This window comes from Saimiri boliviensis, chromosome 19 (assembly GCF_048565385.1).
Source record: "Saimiri boliviensis isolate mSaiBol1 chromosome 19, mSaiBol1.pri, whole genome shotgun sequence".
Classification (NCBI taxonomy): domain Eukaryota; kingdom Metazoa; phylum Chordata; class Mammalia; order Primates; family Cebidae; genus Saimiri; species Saimiri boliviensis.
The window spans coordinates 15488209-15504331 of NC_133467.1; the positions used below are offsets into that span (position 1 = coordinate 15488209).

Consider the following 16123-nt stretch of genomic DNA (forward strand, 5'->3'; position numbering starts at 1 on the left):
AATTTTGTTCTTAAATGTTGTTTAGAAAAAAATGCATCTACATAAACACAATAATTGTGTGGCATCTCTAGATCTGTGTGGATGAGTGCAGATTACTGGTTCTGAATAATTTAAAGTGACAGAATAAATATTTAAAGGAAAACTCTGCCACTTTCAGAACTTAAGAATAACAATCTATTTCACGGTATTGATGAAGGAAGGAATATGGCTTATATGGCAAATCTCTAAAAATTTAAACAGTGGGGTATATATTCTCAAATTCCCTCCTCTTCCTAGTTAGGTTTCTAGGGATTAGCTGGGCTTTTAATTTTCAAGCATATGCCCATGTAGCAAAGAAAATAAGCTCCAAAAATATTAATCTTATTAAAATACATAGTAAGACAAAAGTATTTCCTAACAGATAAAACTACATAAACACTTTCCCTCTTGAGTATTCCAGTGAAACTAGGTTTTGGCTCATCAAATTTTTCATGTAGGCATAAAACATTACATATATATATGACATATATACACACAGACACACATATACATAGATGCAGCATGCTAAGCCCCAGTTATTCTAACAATTCACCTTTTTCAGAGTCAGTCAGCAGGAAGAGATCAGGATGTTCAGGGTCATCAGCCATCATCACCATCCATCCTACCACAGAAACGTTCTTATTGGAGGTTGATTTGAACTGTGAGATAAAAAGATAATTAGTGGAAAGAGAAAATTTATGGTTTATTCTAAGCAAAAATTCAGTGTTAGGGAGTTTATTTTCGGTTTCTCTTAATGAAAGATGAGAGATGAGATTTGAGACTTCATGCTGTTCTTGGTCAGCCTGGGGCCTTTTACTGCTGAATTTCATCATAGGCATGCCCTCTTCAGATCATCTCCTACTTCCCAGACTTTCCCAGCTTCAATTCTTCATCAAAACCTTACTGACCTATTCTCCATTCCCAGAGAGAATAATAACACATTTGTGAATATGACATATTAATTTGTTTTTTCCTGAATTACTCTGCTACTCCTTATAGGAAAGATATTTGCATTTTAGTAGCTATGTTATCTTAGTTCTGATGATCTGATAGCAGTGCTATTAGATAATTCTTTTTTTTTTTTTTTTTTTTTGAGACAGTTTTACTCTGTTACTCAGGCTGGAGTGTTGTGGCATAATCTAAGCTCACTGCAACCAGATAATTCTTAATGGTAATTATCTTACTTGTATTTTTCAAAAAAGAGCGGTATTCTTAGCATATTACTTTTGTAGTTAACTATTATTATTATTATTTTAGCTATGACTTATTTTTGTAACCCTGAGAAATAGCTGTTATAAAAGAAGAATGGTTTGGCTTAAGCTAGTGCTTAAGAGTATGTATGTGAAGCCATTCAGGTACAGTTCAAAAACGAAACAGTACATTATATAAGGAAGTATACATGGTAAAACTCTAAAGAAAAATATGGCAACAAGAAGTTCAGGACAGTGACAGGCTGTGTGAGTATGATTGATAGGAAAGAAGATGCCTCTGGGAAGGCTTTGATGGTTCTAGTAACATTCTGTTCCTTACATTGGGTGGAGAGTATACAGGTGTTCATTTTATTTTTTGTGCTTTAAAATGTACAAATATCCTACCTATCTTCTTTTGTATGTATGATATGCTTCACGGTTAAAGGAAATGGGAAAAAGAATGAACATGGCTCATTTATAACAACATGAGAGTGAAATATGAAAGCTAAGGAAATCAGTAAGTTTTCAGACTGTGAAGGATGAAATTGGCAATACCACAGGACTGCTAATTTGACAGCTCAAAATTTACTTCAATGTGAATAGTATGATCTTCTAATATTCTTTTCCTAAGCTTAAAAACTTCGACCTCAATTCCTTCCTTTTTCAAAAAAAAGTAACTCAAGCAACATAAACTGCTTCAGAAACAGGGATGAAACTATAGAGTGCAAACGCACCTTAAAAACCAGCTGAATCCCATCGCATTCCATAGACATAATCATCATGTGAGATGACAATCACCAGACCTTATTCTATGCATTTATTATATCAGAGGCTTGTGTCATTGTTGCTGCTGGTTTTTACGTATTAATCGGGGATATATTTACACTGTGACTTGTGGTTTTCACCTATCAGTAACCATTTCTTTATTTGTAAGTATTTTGGGTTTTTCCAGATTTCTGTTGTCATAAATATTGTAGAAAGATTCTTCTACAAGTATCTTTGTGCACTTGTTCAAAGATTTCTGTAGGATAAATTCTCAGATGAGGAATTTCTGGCTATTATCAAGCTAAATACTGACTAGGACTGGCCACGACAAAAACAGTACCGATTTAGATTTCTACCAGCCATGGATGACAGTCTATTTCCCTACATCATGACCAACGCTATATCATCAGTCTTTTAAACTTCTGTCTAATGGCAAGAAAGTGTCTCCCTTAATCTGCATTTTTAAATAGTTAGTGAGGCTGATCACTCTATCTTCGCAAACTCTGTTCCTTACAGGCAAAAAATAGATATACTTTATAGAATACTAAAATAAGGTATATAGGCTTACATATGTCCCCCTTCTGGGTTTGTAGACATACATCAACAAGCATATTTTCATCTATGATTTTTTTTCTCCTCCAGCTTTTTATTTTGAAAAAATTCAAACTGTACAGAAGTTGAGAGAATGCCACAATGACTAGCTATATATCCTTAATCTATGTTTTTGTATTTGATCTCTCTGAACATTCACAAGTAAATTGCAGGCATCACAACATTGAACTCTATACTTCCACATGTGTTTTTTAAGAACACAAATATCTTCCTATAGGATCACAACTTAATTATCATTTCTAAGAAACTGAATAGATACCAATATAGAGTCCATATTACATTTTCTTCAATTGTTCCAATAATAATCTCTATAGCTTTAAAATTTTTTCCCCTAATATAACTCCTGGATTAAACTAAAAACCATATATTGCATTTAGTTTTCAAGTCTCTTTTAATCTATAACAGTCCTCCTGTCCCCCTGCTTTTACTCCACCTGTCAAATTTTGGTTTTTTTAAGATTCTAGGCTAGCTGTCTCATAGAATGTCCCACAATTTGGATTTGATTATTTCCTCATAAGATTCACATTAAGTATTTCGGCAAAAATACAACATAGGTGGCGCTGTGTTTAAATAGTGATTTTAATCCTTCATCTGTTGCTTACATACAGCATATATTTTCCTCCAATTTATTTGTATTTTATTTGAAAACAAATTTTTTTCCTCCATTGCTTTTAGTTCTGTGCCATATCTTTTCTATCTCAGAATTAATACTAAGTACAGATATAGACCTGTCTCTATACCCTCTATTCTGCTGTTCAAATTTATTCTTTAATTGTATTTTAATTTAATTAGAAGAGATGAGAAATGCAGTCAATTTCCTTGGTACTCAGTTAGATTTTCTCACAACCCACTATGCTTTAATTTGTAAACATTTTACATACATTACCTATCAGAAACCTCATGTAATTAAAAACCTAAGCTATAACATAATAGTAACTTTTTATGCATAAGCAACAATGCAAAGCACAAAACAATATTTATCAATTAGATGACAAATTCAGTTATAACTTCTCTAATTTGTACTTTTTCTAATTGAAACTAAGAAAACACACACACACACAAAATTTTTATTTTGAATAATGACTTTTACAATAGTCAAATAAGTGAAATCTAGCCAGCAAGTTATCTCAATGTGGTTATGTGAAAAGGTACTTTCTATATTTGAAGATAAAGGATTTAACTGAACTGAATCCAAATTTTTTCTCCCTTTGAGAACAACAGTACTAACTCTACAAATTGTTCTAGCAAAACTAATCTGTGTAAATGTTGTAGGGTATTTGGGCATTATTGTCAATTTGACTAGAATTAAAAAATATATATATTCACAGAATAAATCTCCATGATCATTTACTCAAATCCTTTATCTCAAAGCAAGAGCTACGTAAACAATTATAATAGTGAGCAAAAGAGCTAGTGCTTAAGAATACAAATGATCCCACTAAGGTACAGTTAAAAAATGAAACCATGGATTAATTAGGGACACACACATGCTCACAGTCTAAAGAAAAGCAAGGCAATGAGTCATGATGCTCAGGACAGTGGCAGGCAGTGAGTATGGTTGATAAAGACAATGCTATCTTACGGCACTTCCCACATTCATTTAAACCAAAAATGTTCTTTTCTATACCTTTGGTTTGATTAAAGGGCTAAAACTGTGAGAATAAAGAAGAGTTTCTCTGAATAACACAGTATCATTTGGGTAAGTTTTAAGTAGAAAAAGGACTTAAATTTTTATTCACTGGCTTACCTTTCCTCAGTAAGATAAATCACTTAATTTTATCCCCAAAAATGCGTGACTTAGAAATAAAATTCCTCTTAGATTTGATTAATGCAACATAGAAAATCATTCTTCCTTGCAAAGATTTGATCACTGGCATGTAAAAACAAAACAGCATGCAAAAGAGATTTACAGAAAGATTCTACAGGGTGAGAAGAGGCTTCTTTCAAGTAATATGAAGCACGAGAAAGTGACTGTAGTCTAACTGCTGCAATTGCTCATTCCTCTTCACTGTTGGGAATAATCACGGAACCAGAGATTGAGATGGAAAGAATATTAGATGTTGGTCCCACATTTTCACATTTTGCTAATTAGGAATGAAACTCCAAGGCAACAGTTTTGAAGAATATTGAGCAGGAAATTCAGATCTGAGAAAGCTTTGATGACAAGATAGATAAATGTAATGTGCAGTCTTGACATTTGCAATGGAAAAATGGTATTCAAAAAAGAAGTAAGTATAAAAAATTTTGGACTAGAAGATAGGAAAAAACAAGAGCAAACCCCAAAACCCTTGCATCCCATTAGGTCTGCTTTCTTTATAACCATGAACACTCTGTTAAACTATGCTAAAAATGTAGAGAATGAATACTTACATGTTTTCTTTCTGTAGCCTTTAGAGATTTGGCAGCATAGTAAAAAAGCTGTGTCCCACACAAAGCTGCCCAATATTTTGTCCAAGATGCTACCTGGATAGGACGAACACATGAGTATACTATTAAAATGCTCCTGGCTTATTAGCTGCTTTATATTTTAAGTGCCAATGATCAAGTTCACTTGAACCGAAGCCTTAACCTCAGAGTTGAACTGTGTCACTTCTGAAATCTTAATCTCAAATACTACTGTCACTTCTATATAACTACCTACCTATTTGTAGAACCACATACTCAGTCATTCTTCCTCCTACAACAGGTTAACCCTGATGCTATCTGAAGACAAACTCGACTCTCTTTTTATGCCCAAGATTCCAACTATCTCTCACTTTCTTAAGAAGTATGCTTTTGCAATTAACTCCACTGCTTCTCAGTATCTCTCCCTCTACCATCATTACACAAATGAACGTTAATAGTACTCCCACCTTTAAAATTCCTCCTTTGACTCATCTCCTCAACTCCCAGACACCAACCAATTTCTTGCTCCTTTTCTCAGCATAACAGCATGGGTGTCTCCAAATCTTGCCTCAGCGTCTTCTGTTTTGCCCATTTTCTACTCAACTCACTTCATTTGGCTTTTGGGGCATCAAGGTCACTGATGACTGTAACTTTAGCAAAGCCTCTGCCCTTATCATCGTCAGACTCTTAGCAGCATCTGACCCAGCTAGCCACTCTTTTCTTTTTGAAGTACTGTAACTGCTAGGCTTCTGGGATAACAGTTCTTTAGTTTTCCTTTATACTCTTCTTTACGGGAGACCTTTAATACTACAGAGCCCTATCTCCAGTCTTGTTTTCTTCTCTAGCTATAGACTTTCTTCTTAATCTATCATCCTGTTCCATATTTCAGATACTCTCTATCTGTAGGCTAATGACTCCCAGATCTCTCTCCCTGCCACCTCTCTGCTGACCTCATGATCCATACTTTTTCAAGGGCCACAATGACACCTCCACTTGAATGTTATAATTAATAAGTATATCAAACTGAAGTTGGCCAAGACTGACCTGCCCCCCATTTCAATAAATGTTCCCAACATCAACCCACCTCAGTCCCCAAACCAAGAAGTTATCTTCGTTTTCTCTCTATTATACATCACATTTATCATCAAACAACTCTAGCTTTTAGCTCTTATCCCCTTCGCCTTCACCAATTTCAATGCTTAACCTATACAAGCCCTCCTGTCTCCTGAACTCTACATGTTCTCACAGCTAACTCAACTTCCTCAATCAGATCTCAGCTCAAACGTCTTGCCACGGAGGGATTCCTCTTTGGCCCATCATTCCTCATTCTGTGACCTTATTTCAAAGCCTTATTCTCTATTTCTCCTCACTGGAACGTAACCCAGGAGAAAGGCACTTTGCCTCACCTCGTTCACTGCTCTATTTCTAGCATCTGGCACACAAAAGGTATGGTGATGCTTCACCTGACATGCAATTCTGAGTTCACTAGCCCACCTAAGAGCTTCTTGATTGTATATGCCTTTGGCTGTGATATAAGCAGCAAAATAAAATTACTTATTTGAAACCCCCATATCATCAAAAGCCTAAGCGTGGATATATGTCAGAGGTTTTAAATTTCGAATTCGAGAAAGGGAAAAAAATTGTTCCTTAGTAGTCAAACTACTATGCTGGTGTGAGGAAGAATAAACTTCTCTGATACATAAAAAGAGCTTTGTTATACCAATCTTCCTTCCCCACCCCTACCCATATAGTTATGGTCTGGTAAACGTTTAATATTTGGGTTCTATTTTATATAGAAAACAAAACTGAATTACAGAAATTTAAATAAAATAAAACACAATCAGATTCCACTTTTTAGAGTTGTTATTCTTTGTTTTCTATTTTACCTAAACTTTAATACTAAAGTATTTCTTAATGATATACTTTCAGGATTCTCTAAGAAACAATTTTGTATAAGAACTATAAAAGGAGGTTAAAAAAAAAAAAAGTACCCGGATTTAAGCACCCTTAACATACAATTTAACAGAAATCTATATGGCACATACAATAACACTTTAAGAAAATATGGTGAGGCAAATGTGTACAGTAGTTTCCCTCTTATCTGTGGTTTCAGTTACCCACAGGCAACCACAGTCTAAAAACATTTATTGGAAAATTTGAGAAATAAACAATTCACAGGTTTTAAAATCATGTGTTGTTCTGAGTAGTGTGATAAAATCTCACACAGTTCTGATCTGTCCTTCTGTGGACATAATCATCTCTTTCTGCATCCAGCACCTCCACATTATGTGTGTTATCCTTGTGCCCCACTCCCCACTGCTTCCTTAAGTGAAAAAGAAAAGTTCTTGATTTAGGGAAGAAAAATTTGATGCTAAGGTTGCTAAGATCCGTGATAAGCATAATTTTTCTATCTGTGAAATTGTGAAGAAGGAAAAAGAAATTCATGCTAGTTTTGTTATTGCACCTCAAACTGCCAATGTTACAGCTACTGTGTAGGGTTAAGAGCTTAGTTAAGATAGAAAAGGTATTAAATTTGTGGATGGAAGACATGAATAGAACCATGTTCCAGTTGATGGTAATTTGGTACGGTACTATCTGAGGTTTCAGTCATCCCCTGGGGGGTCTTGGAATGGATCACCCAAGGATAAGGGGGAAGGACCTTATGTTACATTATTTCAAGTCTACTATAATCAGGTTTTATTTTAATTGTTTTAGTACTTTCCGGGGTCTTATACATTGGCATATTTTGACAGCTATATTAAAATATAATATGATGAAATCTTACTGCAGGCTTTTTGCCTTCTTTTAACAAAGTTTTTCTCCTGAGAACACCTTGAATAGTAACAGCTCCCGGATATAAATGTACTGCTAAATCTTCCGATTCTGCAGAGCTATAATAATGAAGAAAAGAACACATGAGAGGTTTTGCCTGTAACAGTCATCAAGTAGGTACTTAAATAAAATGTAATTACTCTCAATTTGAAAACTTTGTTACTTTATTCAGAGCTGAGAAGACATTGACAATTTTAAAGTTTTATTAATCTTGAAATTTATAAGCTGTCACAAAAGTTAATTACAAAGTTATTACAGTCAGCAGATGGTTAAAAATCACACTTTATTATGTATTTGAACAAGTATAATTTAGAAAGAATGCAGTAATTCACTTTAGTAAAAATCAAATTAACAGTTTAAGATTTGTTTTCTTTTTAACATGTCATACTGAATCACTGTTGTAACCTTATTTTCCCCATTAGAAACTTTAAGTCCTGGTAGGAAAAATGAGGATTCTATTTGTTAAAAGTATTTAAGTATATATAAAACTGAAAATAAAAATAGAAGCTCAAAAAGAAAAAAAGAAAACTCATGCTTAATTTAATTCTAAAATAGCAGAAAGAAGTAATAAAGTCAATAATAATACATTTACACAACAAGCTTTCTGCAATACATTTTAATAACATTTAAATGGTATCAGTGCATAAGTGATTATGGCCTAATAACTCTCCACGAAAGGAAAAAACCCAAAATTCAAAATTTCCTTTCCATGTATCTTTAAAAAAACCATCACAAAATAAGCAACACTTTAATATCTTTCCCTAATTAAGGTCCTATATTTAATACAATAATGGTTTCTATGTGCGCCAATTAAACATACACGTTGATAAAAACGTCACTGGTGACTTGATATGAGCTGCAGAATTCCTATAAGAACAATGAAAAATGAAGTTTGCCAGTTTATTCCTTTGTGATTATTTAGGTGTCTTCAAAGTGACTTAAAAAACCCTACAAGCCAGTAGAAATTTCATGCTAAAGCTATTTATATTCAGGGAGGTATACTCAGAGAGATTAGACACCATCAAACTGATGTAAAGTTTGCTTCTCAAGTTTGGTATTTTGTTGTGTTATAAATTGGTTGATTACCCATTAGCATTAAACCCTACCTTCCCAGTCAATACACCATCCTTATCTGCCTCTATAGCTAGTACAGTGCAAAAAGAAACCTGGTTTAACTACATGAACAACTGAACGAATACAAGTTTAAATATGCAAATTATTATTTTATGAAATAGACTTGTCTACATTCAGGACCTGCAGTTTATCTGAAAAGTTTTTAAAAAGACAAATCAAATATAAATTTATTAGCAAAGTAAATGCTTTGATTACAACATATGAATAACAAGCAGATTTTTATATCACTCAATAACCATCAGCAACAGAAAGACTGGTGCAGTTTAAAGACTACCAACTTGGAAGCATTTTAAAATATGCCATGTTAAGATGCAAGTTTTGACACTTAGCTCTGTGGATCAGAAAGAATAGTTGAAAATTATCTTCACATTAGATCTTGAAAAGAAAGGTTTTCTGGGTAATTTGTTTAGTTTTAAAATCAGTTAGTTGAGAAAGAAGAGAAATAATGTCAGACCACACCCATGTAAGCCAATCACCAACACCATAAGGGAGTTCTGTGACTCCTGAATGCAGGGGAATTGTACCTGCTGGCCTTCATGTGACTTCGATAGCCATTTCGTGCCACTCTTGTCACCGGGCCCAGAGAATGGTATAATCTGTTCCTGTTGGATTCCATTATAAATCGTATATATTACATATACTTTTATTCACACAGTCATCATCAATACCTAGAACAGTATAATAGTTTCTTCTTGTAACATAGCTTTCTAAATCTTACAAAAGGATAGTATGTGATTGTTCCTCTTTCTGTTTTAAAGCATGCAAGCAACAGATTTCAAAATTTTTTTCTTTTACTAATGACTTTAAATACTTAGAGGTATTTGGTACACACCATATATTTATATATACATTCACTTTCACAAATTTGCTAGAGGAATTAAAGAGCTCTTTATAGCCAAATAATAATTTTTAAAAAACCTGAAAAATACTTCAAAAATTTTTATGTTTATATACCATTTCTTGAATTCCATTTTAAATATCATGCCTGGATTTATAATAGTAATTCATTTTTATTATATGTCCCTATGAAGACACCTAAAAGCAATGTGGCTTGAAAACTTAAAACTAATGAGGAAAACTTTATTTTCCTCTTTATCCTTTACAGTAAGTTAAAAAAAAAAAACCCCAAAACTAATAAAAGAAATGAATTGAGTAAAATAGGCATTATGTTATTTCTACATTAACTGACAAAGCCAATAAATGATAAAAATGATAAGTTAATACTTATCCAAAATGACACATTAATAGTTAAAAAACAACAACAACAAAAAAAACCAGACACATAAAAACGCTGATACTTCTTTGCCTAGGAAAAATGATATTTAAAAGAAAAAGCATTATTTTAACAACTTAACAACGCATTTGATGTCTGTCTAGAAAACTAACAACAGAAAATGGTATGTTAATATTCAGAGTACTATGTTCAAGTTCACTATTCATGAGTAGTACTTTAAATCCTAGTTCCTTATTCACTTTCTATTATTTCATGTTTGAATCTTGCTGGGCAGTATTCATTTCATTGTTCTCAAAATGTTCCAAGAGCCCGCTAATTTAAACTTGGCATGGGAAAAGTAGATTTTTTAGCTGCAAATGTCTGTAAAGCAAAACATTTGTTATAAAGAGAAAAATTGTTTTCAGACGTGAAGGTAATGCCATTAAACACTGTCTTCATAAGTAACCTGCTGGGAGGAGAACAGATTATTTAACACAAATAATTCTGGTTATTCACAATTCAAGCGATCTAAGAAACTATTTGGTTAATCAATATTTTTTAAATCTAAAGATTACAATACACTTAGATAACTTCTGATGGTATTACGTTCTTTCTAGAAGAAAAGACAATTCAAAAATCCAGACAACGTGTCAAAGGCAATTCTTGTGTTTTTCACATTTCAGGCAAACCCAAATGAACAGATTAAAAGTAAAGGTTGGAAGAAAAATAATACACAAATAAATAAAAACAATTTTTTACTTATTATTATCCCCAAAAACAAAGAGAACAGAAGTTGGAATCACTGACAGACAAGAAAGAATCATAAGTACTTTGCAATGTAAAACTTATAAATAAAATCTTACTCACCTAAAAGTAAGAAATCTTTATGAAGTTACATAAGAAATAAGAATCTATTTTTCCAATTAAACAGCATGACATTAATTCAAATAAAATTTAAAACTGTTTTCTAAAAGTGACTGATACGGAGTTAGGCAACTAAATATTTTCTACATCAGTATTAGCATGATATTTAACATTCAATTCAAATGATGTTCTTGTTGAATAATCAATACAGGCATTTATAGAAACTCAGTTACTTAGTTCAGATACAAAAGGGAGTGATCATTTTGGTCAAGAGCCAAATAACTCATGAGTCCAAAACGGCAGAACTGAAATGGCCAGAGAAAACTAAGAATCCTAAAGGACATTTAGGCTGGGTGTGGTGGCTCACACTTGTAATCTCAGCACTTTGGGAGGCTGAGGCAGGTGGATCACCTGAGGTCAGGAGTTCAAGACCAGCCTGGCTAACAGGGTGGAAACCCGACTCTAAAAAAATAAAAAGAATCCTAAAGGACATTTAATAAATAATTATTTGCATTGTTTGATCACATTCTTCAGATCTTATATATACTTGGAGCTCAATATACCATGATATTTGCTACAGGCAGATGACAGCTTTTATAGCTTAAAGTAACAAAGGAAGGAGAAGGAAGCACAGCTTACAGTATTTGAGTATAAATGTGTACTCTGAAAATTTTGAATTATGACAATTTAAATTCGAACCTTAACTTGCTTTACTTGTATAATTTAAAGTTTATTAAATCATTTTGTCCTTGACAAAGTAGCAGAGAATAAAGTTGACCATTCCACTAAATGCCTTAAAATTACTTAAATGAATCAGAACTTGAGGAAATAATTTTTTGAATAGTTTACTTGTCTATCACTGATTATTTTTAAGCTACAATTTTAAATGTACTAAAATTCAAATACATGTGTCACGCCACCAAATAAACATTTAGAGAGAAGATTATCATTCATTCTCATTACTTACATATCCAAACTTAAATATCAACTTCTGATTTATTTTAACAGCAGCAAACTTAAATAATCCCTTAGGGATATGTAGTAAATATTAACTCTTAAAATTTTTATTATCATATTATTTATCACAGACAAAATAAACTTAAAGCAGTTCAAATGGAAAATTTACCTTACCTTTCAAAAGCAGGCCATGAGGTCTCTTCACTTAGTTCAGAACCATCACTGCTACCTAGAATGAAAAGTTATTCTATTTTTTAAACATCAGAATTATCTCTCTACTTTGCATTTCACAATTTAAAAATAAATTCATTAACTATGCTTATAAAATGACAATCACACTGTGGGTAAACATATTCACATATTATTTATTCTAGTATTACTGCTGTTAGTTTTTTTTTTGCAATATATCGGAATATAGTTGACATGACAACCTAAAATAACAAAATAGCATAAAACATTTTTGCATGTCTACTTGCAGTTGAAATTCATTATGTCAACAAACAATTTTTCCTATCATTAGAGAAGATAAAATAACGCAAAACTTCTTTTTAGGTTTATCATAATTTGGGACCAATATATTTATAAAATCCTTGGAGATTCATGGCATACTTCTTTCTCTTTGTGTTAAAGTCCATTACTAATTATCCTAAGTATAAAAATCCTAATAAAATCCAATTCTTTGTCTCTAGAGACAAGATTAAAGAGGATGGAGTCTCTAAATTAAAAAAAAAAACTGGTGCTATAAAAATGTAACAATTTTCTCTTTTGCTGAAAGATCAGTTAAAATAAAATGGTCTTCAAATAGAACATTTAAAATTAGTTGGGGAAAACAAAAAACTATGAGGAATAAATTTAGAGTCTAAAACAGCTTAGTTGACCTAAATATGTTACTTTAAAGATAATTCTGACTCTTAATAAAATTAGGATAACTAATAGGTCAAGTTAAACTGTCTATCAAGCAGGGTTCTACGAGAGACTCAAACTCTAATGCTGTAAGGTTTCCATCAGATACCTGTAATGGATGCTGTAAGGCAGGCATCCCCAAACTATGGCCCGTGGGCTGCATGCGGCCCCCTGAGGCCATTTATCCGGCCCCCTGCCGCACTTCAGGAAGGGGCACCTCTTTCATTGGTGATCAGTGAGAGGAGCACAGTATGTGGCCGCCCTCCAACGGTCTCGGGGACAGTGAACTGGCCCCCTGTGTAAAAAGTTTGGAGACGCCTGCTGTAAGGTATCTGTTAGTCTCATCTCTCTTAGAGACAATGGATTAATACCTTTTTTATGGGTTTGCAATGGCACTACTTATGTGCCATCCTTGGATAACTTGGGGTAACAGTCACTGAAATAATTTTCTGTATTGTACGGTTCAGAAGAAGAACCAGAGGTAACCTGTGGTAGTGGTAGGGTCTTGTACATTATCTACATTATCTTTAATCTGTGGCATTATGTGGTAAAAACTGAAAATTTAAGCGTAATTACTATAACTCATTTGTAGAAAATGTAAGCACGAAACTCAGAGTGAATATCCCTTAGTTATTGGCTAGGTGAGACTACTCAAGATTATCTAGAATAGACACTACATTAAAAAATGTTTGAGGCCATTGTTCTTAAGCACTGGTTAATTTTCCCACAGTATTTTCCAAGCCTTCACCATAGATAAATATTGCATGTAGGAGTTAAACTAAAGAAAAACTTGTGTGTGTATACTAACACCTATCATCTTACGGTAATACACTCATTCTTTTTTCATACTGTTAAAGCTTTAAAACAAAAATCCTCGAAGGTAAATGCCTATGTGTAATGGTCTTAATTTACAAACTAGGATGCAACAATCTCTTACTGTTTACCTACTTTGCCTTAGAATAATTAAAACACATACACAAATGCAAAAATCTGCTCTAAAAGAGAAAAGTCTTCACTCTGAGACACTAATTGTAACTCAGTAAAAGAACTAGACAACTATCTTGTGGTAAAAGGACATCTACGAAAAGTAAAAGCTATAAACTCCAGAATAATTTTCATTATAACACTCACGATGGGAAAGAGTCAAATAGTATACACCTGGGAACTGTAATTTTAAAAATTACTTTTTGTTTTAAGTGGCATGCCAAATTCTGTATGTGTAGCAAATTTTTGACTGAAAAAAGTTCTTCCTTTGCAAAATTATTCTTCAGACTGAGATTAGTATTTGCATATACGCAACTTAGAACATTAATAAGAGGGATTTCAGGTGATAAACTTACCTTCTTTTTAAAAAATTTTATCATTTAATCATTTGCATTTATAAAAAGGGGACTATCAGAATAAACAACTGCTGAATGGTAATGGAGAGCTCTGAAATAATTTCATTTTAACTCTCAAGGGCTAAGGAAGTCAGCATGTTCAAGAAAAAGAAATCTCCTTTTGCATTTCTTTCTATTAGCTGTTCACCAATATTGATTGAGATATCAGTAATAATAGGGTTAGCCCTTGAACAATCTGGTACTTACTCACAGATGAAGACATTATTCCTCCTTTATTTATTTTTAAAAATAAAAGGAGCTAGTGTATGAGTAATTTCTTTTTTCTTTTTTTTTTTAAGGCAGAATCTCACTCTATGGTCCAGGTTGGGTAGTGCAGTGGTGTGAACATGGCTCACTGCAACCTCTGCCTTCTGGGTTCAAGTGATTCTTGTGCTTCAGCCTCCCAAGTAGCTGGGATTACAGGCATGCACCATCATTCCCCACTAATTGTCATATTTTTAGTAGCGATGGGGTTTTGTCATGTTGGCCAGACTCATTTTGAGCTTCTGACCTCAAGAGATGGGCCCAGTTGGGCTTCCCAAAGTGCTGGGATTACAGGTGTGGGCCACCCTGCCCGGCCTGTATGAATAATTTCTAATTGTAAAAAGAAATAATGCTCATCTAGAAGACGAAAAAAATAAAAGTTTAGGAAGTAAAAACAAATCCCTCTATAAATCTCACATCCCTTTCCAACATAGTCCCAATTTTCTGCTCTCCTTCACAGTAGCTATCTCTGTTTCCTCACTTCTCATTTTCACATCTATTCCAATCCAGGCCTTGCCCTGAAATCTCATTGAAGTAACTCTTGACAAGGTCACCAATAACTTTTATCTGGCCAAATCTCTCAGTCAATCCCCCATTCTCATCTGAGCTCTCTTGCATTTGATATTGACACATTCAACATTTTCCTCCTCCTTGAGATATTTCATCTACTGGGCTTTTGTGTATTTTTCTCCCTACTTCATTGATCTCTCCTTTTTAATTTCCTTTGATGACCCACCCTTCTTTTAAAAAATAATTTAATCAGGCCAAGTACGGTGTCTCACACCTGTAATCCCAGGACTTTGGGAGGCCGAGGCAGGCAGATCACGAGCTCAGGAGATGGAAACCATTCTGGCTAACACGGTGAAACCCCGTCTCTACTAAAAATACAAAAAATTAGCCAGGCATGGTGGCACGTGCCTATAATCCCAGGTACTTGGGAGGCTGAGGCACAAGAATCACTTGAGCCCAGGAGGCAGAGGTTGCAGTAAGCCGAGATGGTGCCACTGTACTCCAGCCTGGGCAACAGAGCAAGACTCTGTCTCAAAAAATAAATAAATAAATAAAATAAAAACAGTGAGCTGAGATTGTGCCACTGCACTCCAGCCTGAGTGAAAGAGCAAGACTATCTGAAAACAAAACAAAACAAAACAAAACAAAACAAAACAAAACAAAACAAAAAAAACGGACCTGGCAAGATGGCTGAATAGGAATAGCTCCGGTCTGCAGCTCTCAGCAAGATGAATGCAGAAAGCGGGAGATTTCTGTATTTTCAACTGAGGTACTTGGCTCATCTCACTGGGACTGGTTAGACAGTGGGTACAGACTACAGAGGGCGAGCTGAAGCAGGGTGGGACATCTCCTCACCTGGGAAGCGCAAGAGGTTGGGGAACTCTCTGGGGAAGCCGTGAGGAACTGTTCTATGAGGAATGGTGCAACCTGGCTCAGATACTAAACTTCTGCCACAGTCTTTGCAACCTGCAGACCAGATTCCCTCTGGTGCCTGTACCACCAGGACCCTGGGTTTCAAGCTTAAAACTGGGAGGCTGTTTGGGCAGACACTGAGATAGCTGCAGGAGTTTTTTTTCATGCCCCAGTGGAACCTAGAA

The 16123-nt window shown here is 34.1% G+C and overlaps 1 protein-coding gene across 4 annotated transcripts in view; it reads right to left on the reverse strand.

Moving 5' to 3' along the window:
• The window catches only part of RALGPS2 (Ral GEF with PH domain and SH3 binding motif 2), a 189654-nt gene that overhangs the window by 27724 nt on the left and 145807 nt on the right, over positions 1–16123 (reverse strand). For 3 of the 4 annotated variants that reach the window (XM_003925333.4, XM_074390145.1, XM_074390146.1), the window contains 5 exons: positions 12145–12199; positions 9461–9538; positions 7756–7861; positions 4956–5048; positions 572–677 (listed from right to left, as the gene is read on the reverse strand). In XM_003925333.4, coding sequence (XP_003925382.1) covers positions 572–677; positions 4956–5048; positions 7756–7861; positions 9461–9538; positions 12145–12199 — 438 coding nt within the window. The remainder of the gene's footprint in view (positions 1–571; positions 678–4955; positions 5049–7755; positions 7862–9460; positions 9539–12144; positions 12200–16123) is intronic. The other variant, XM_003925334.4, reaches the window with a different exon arrangement.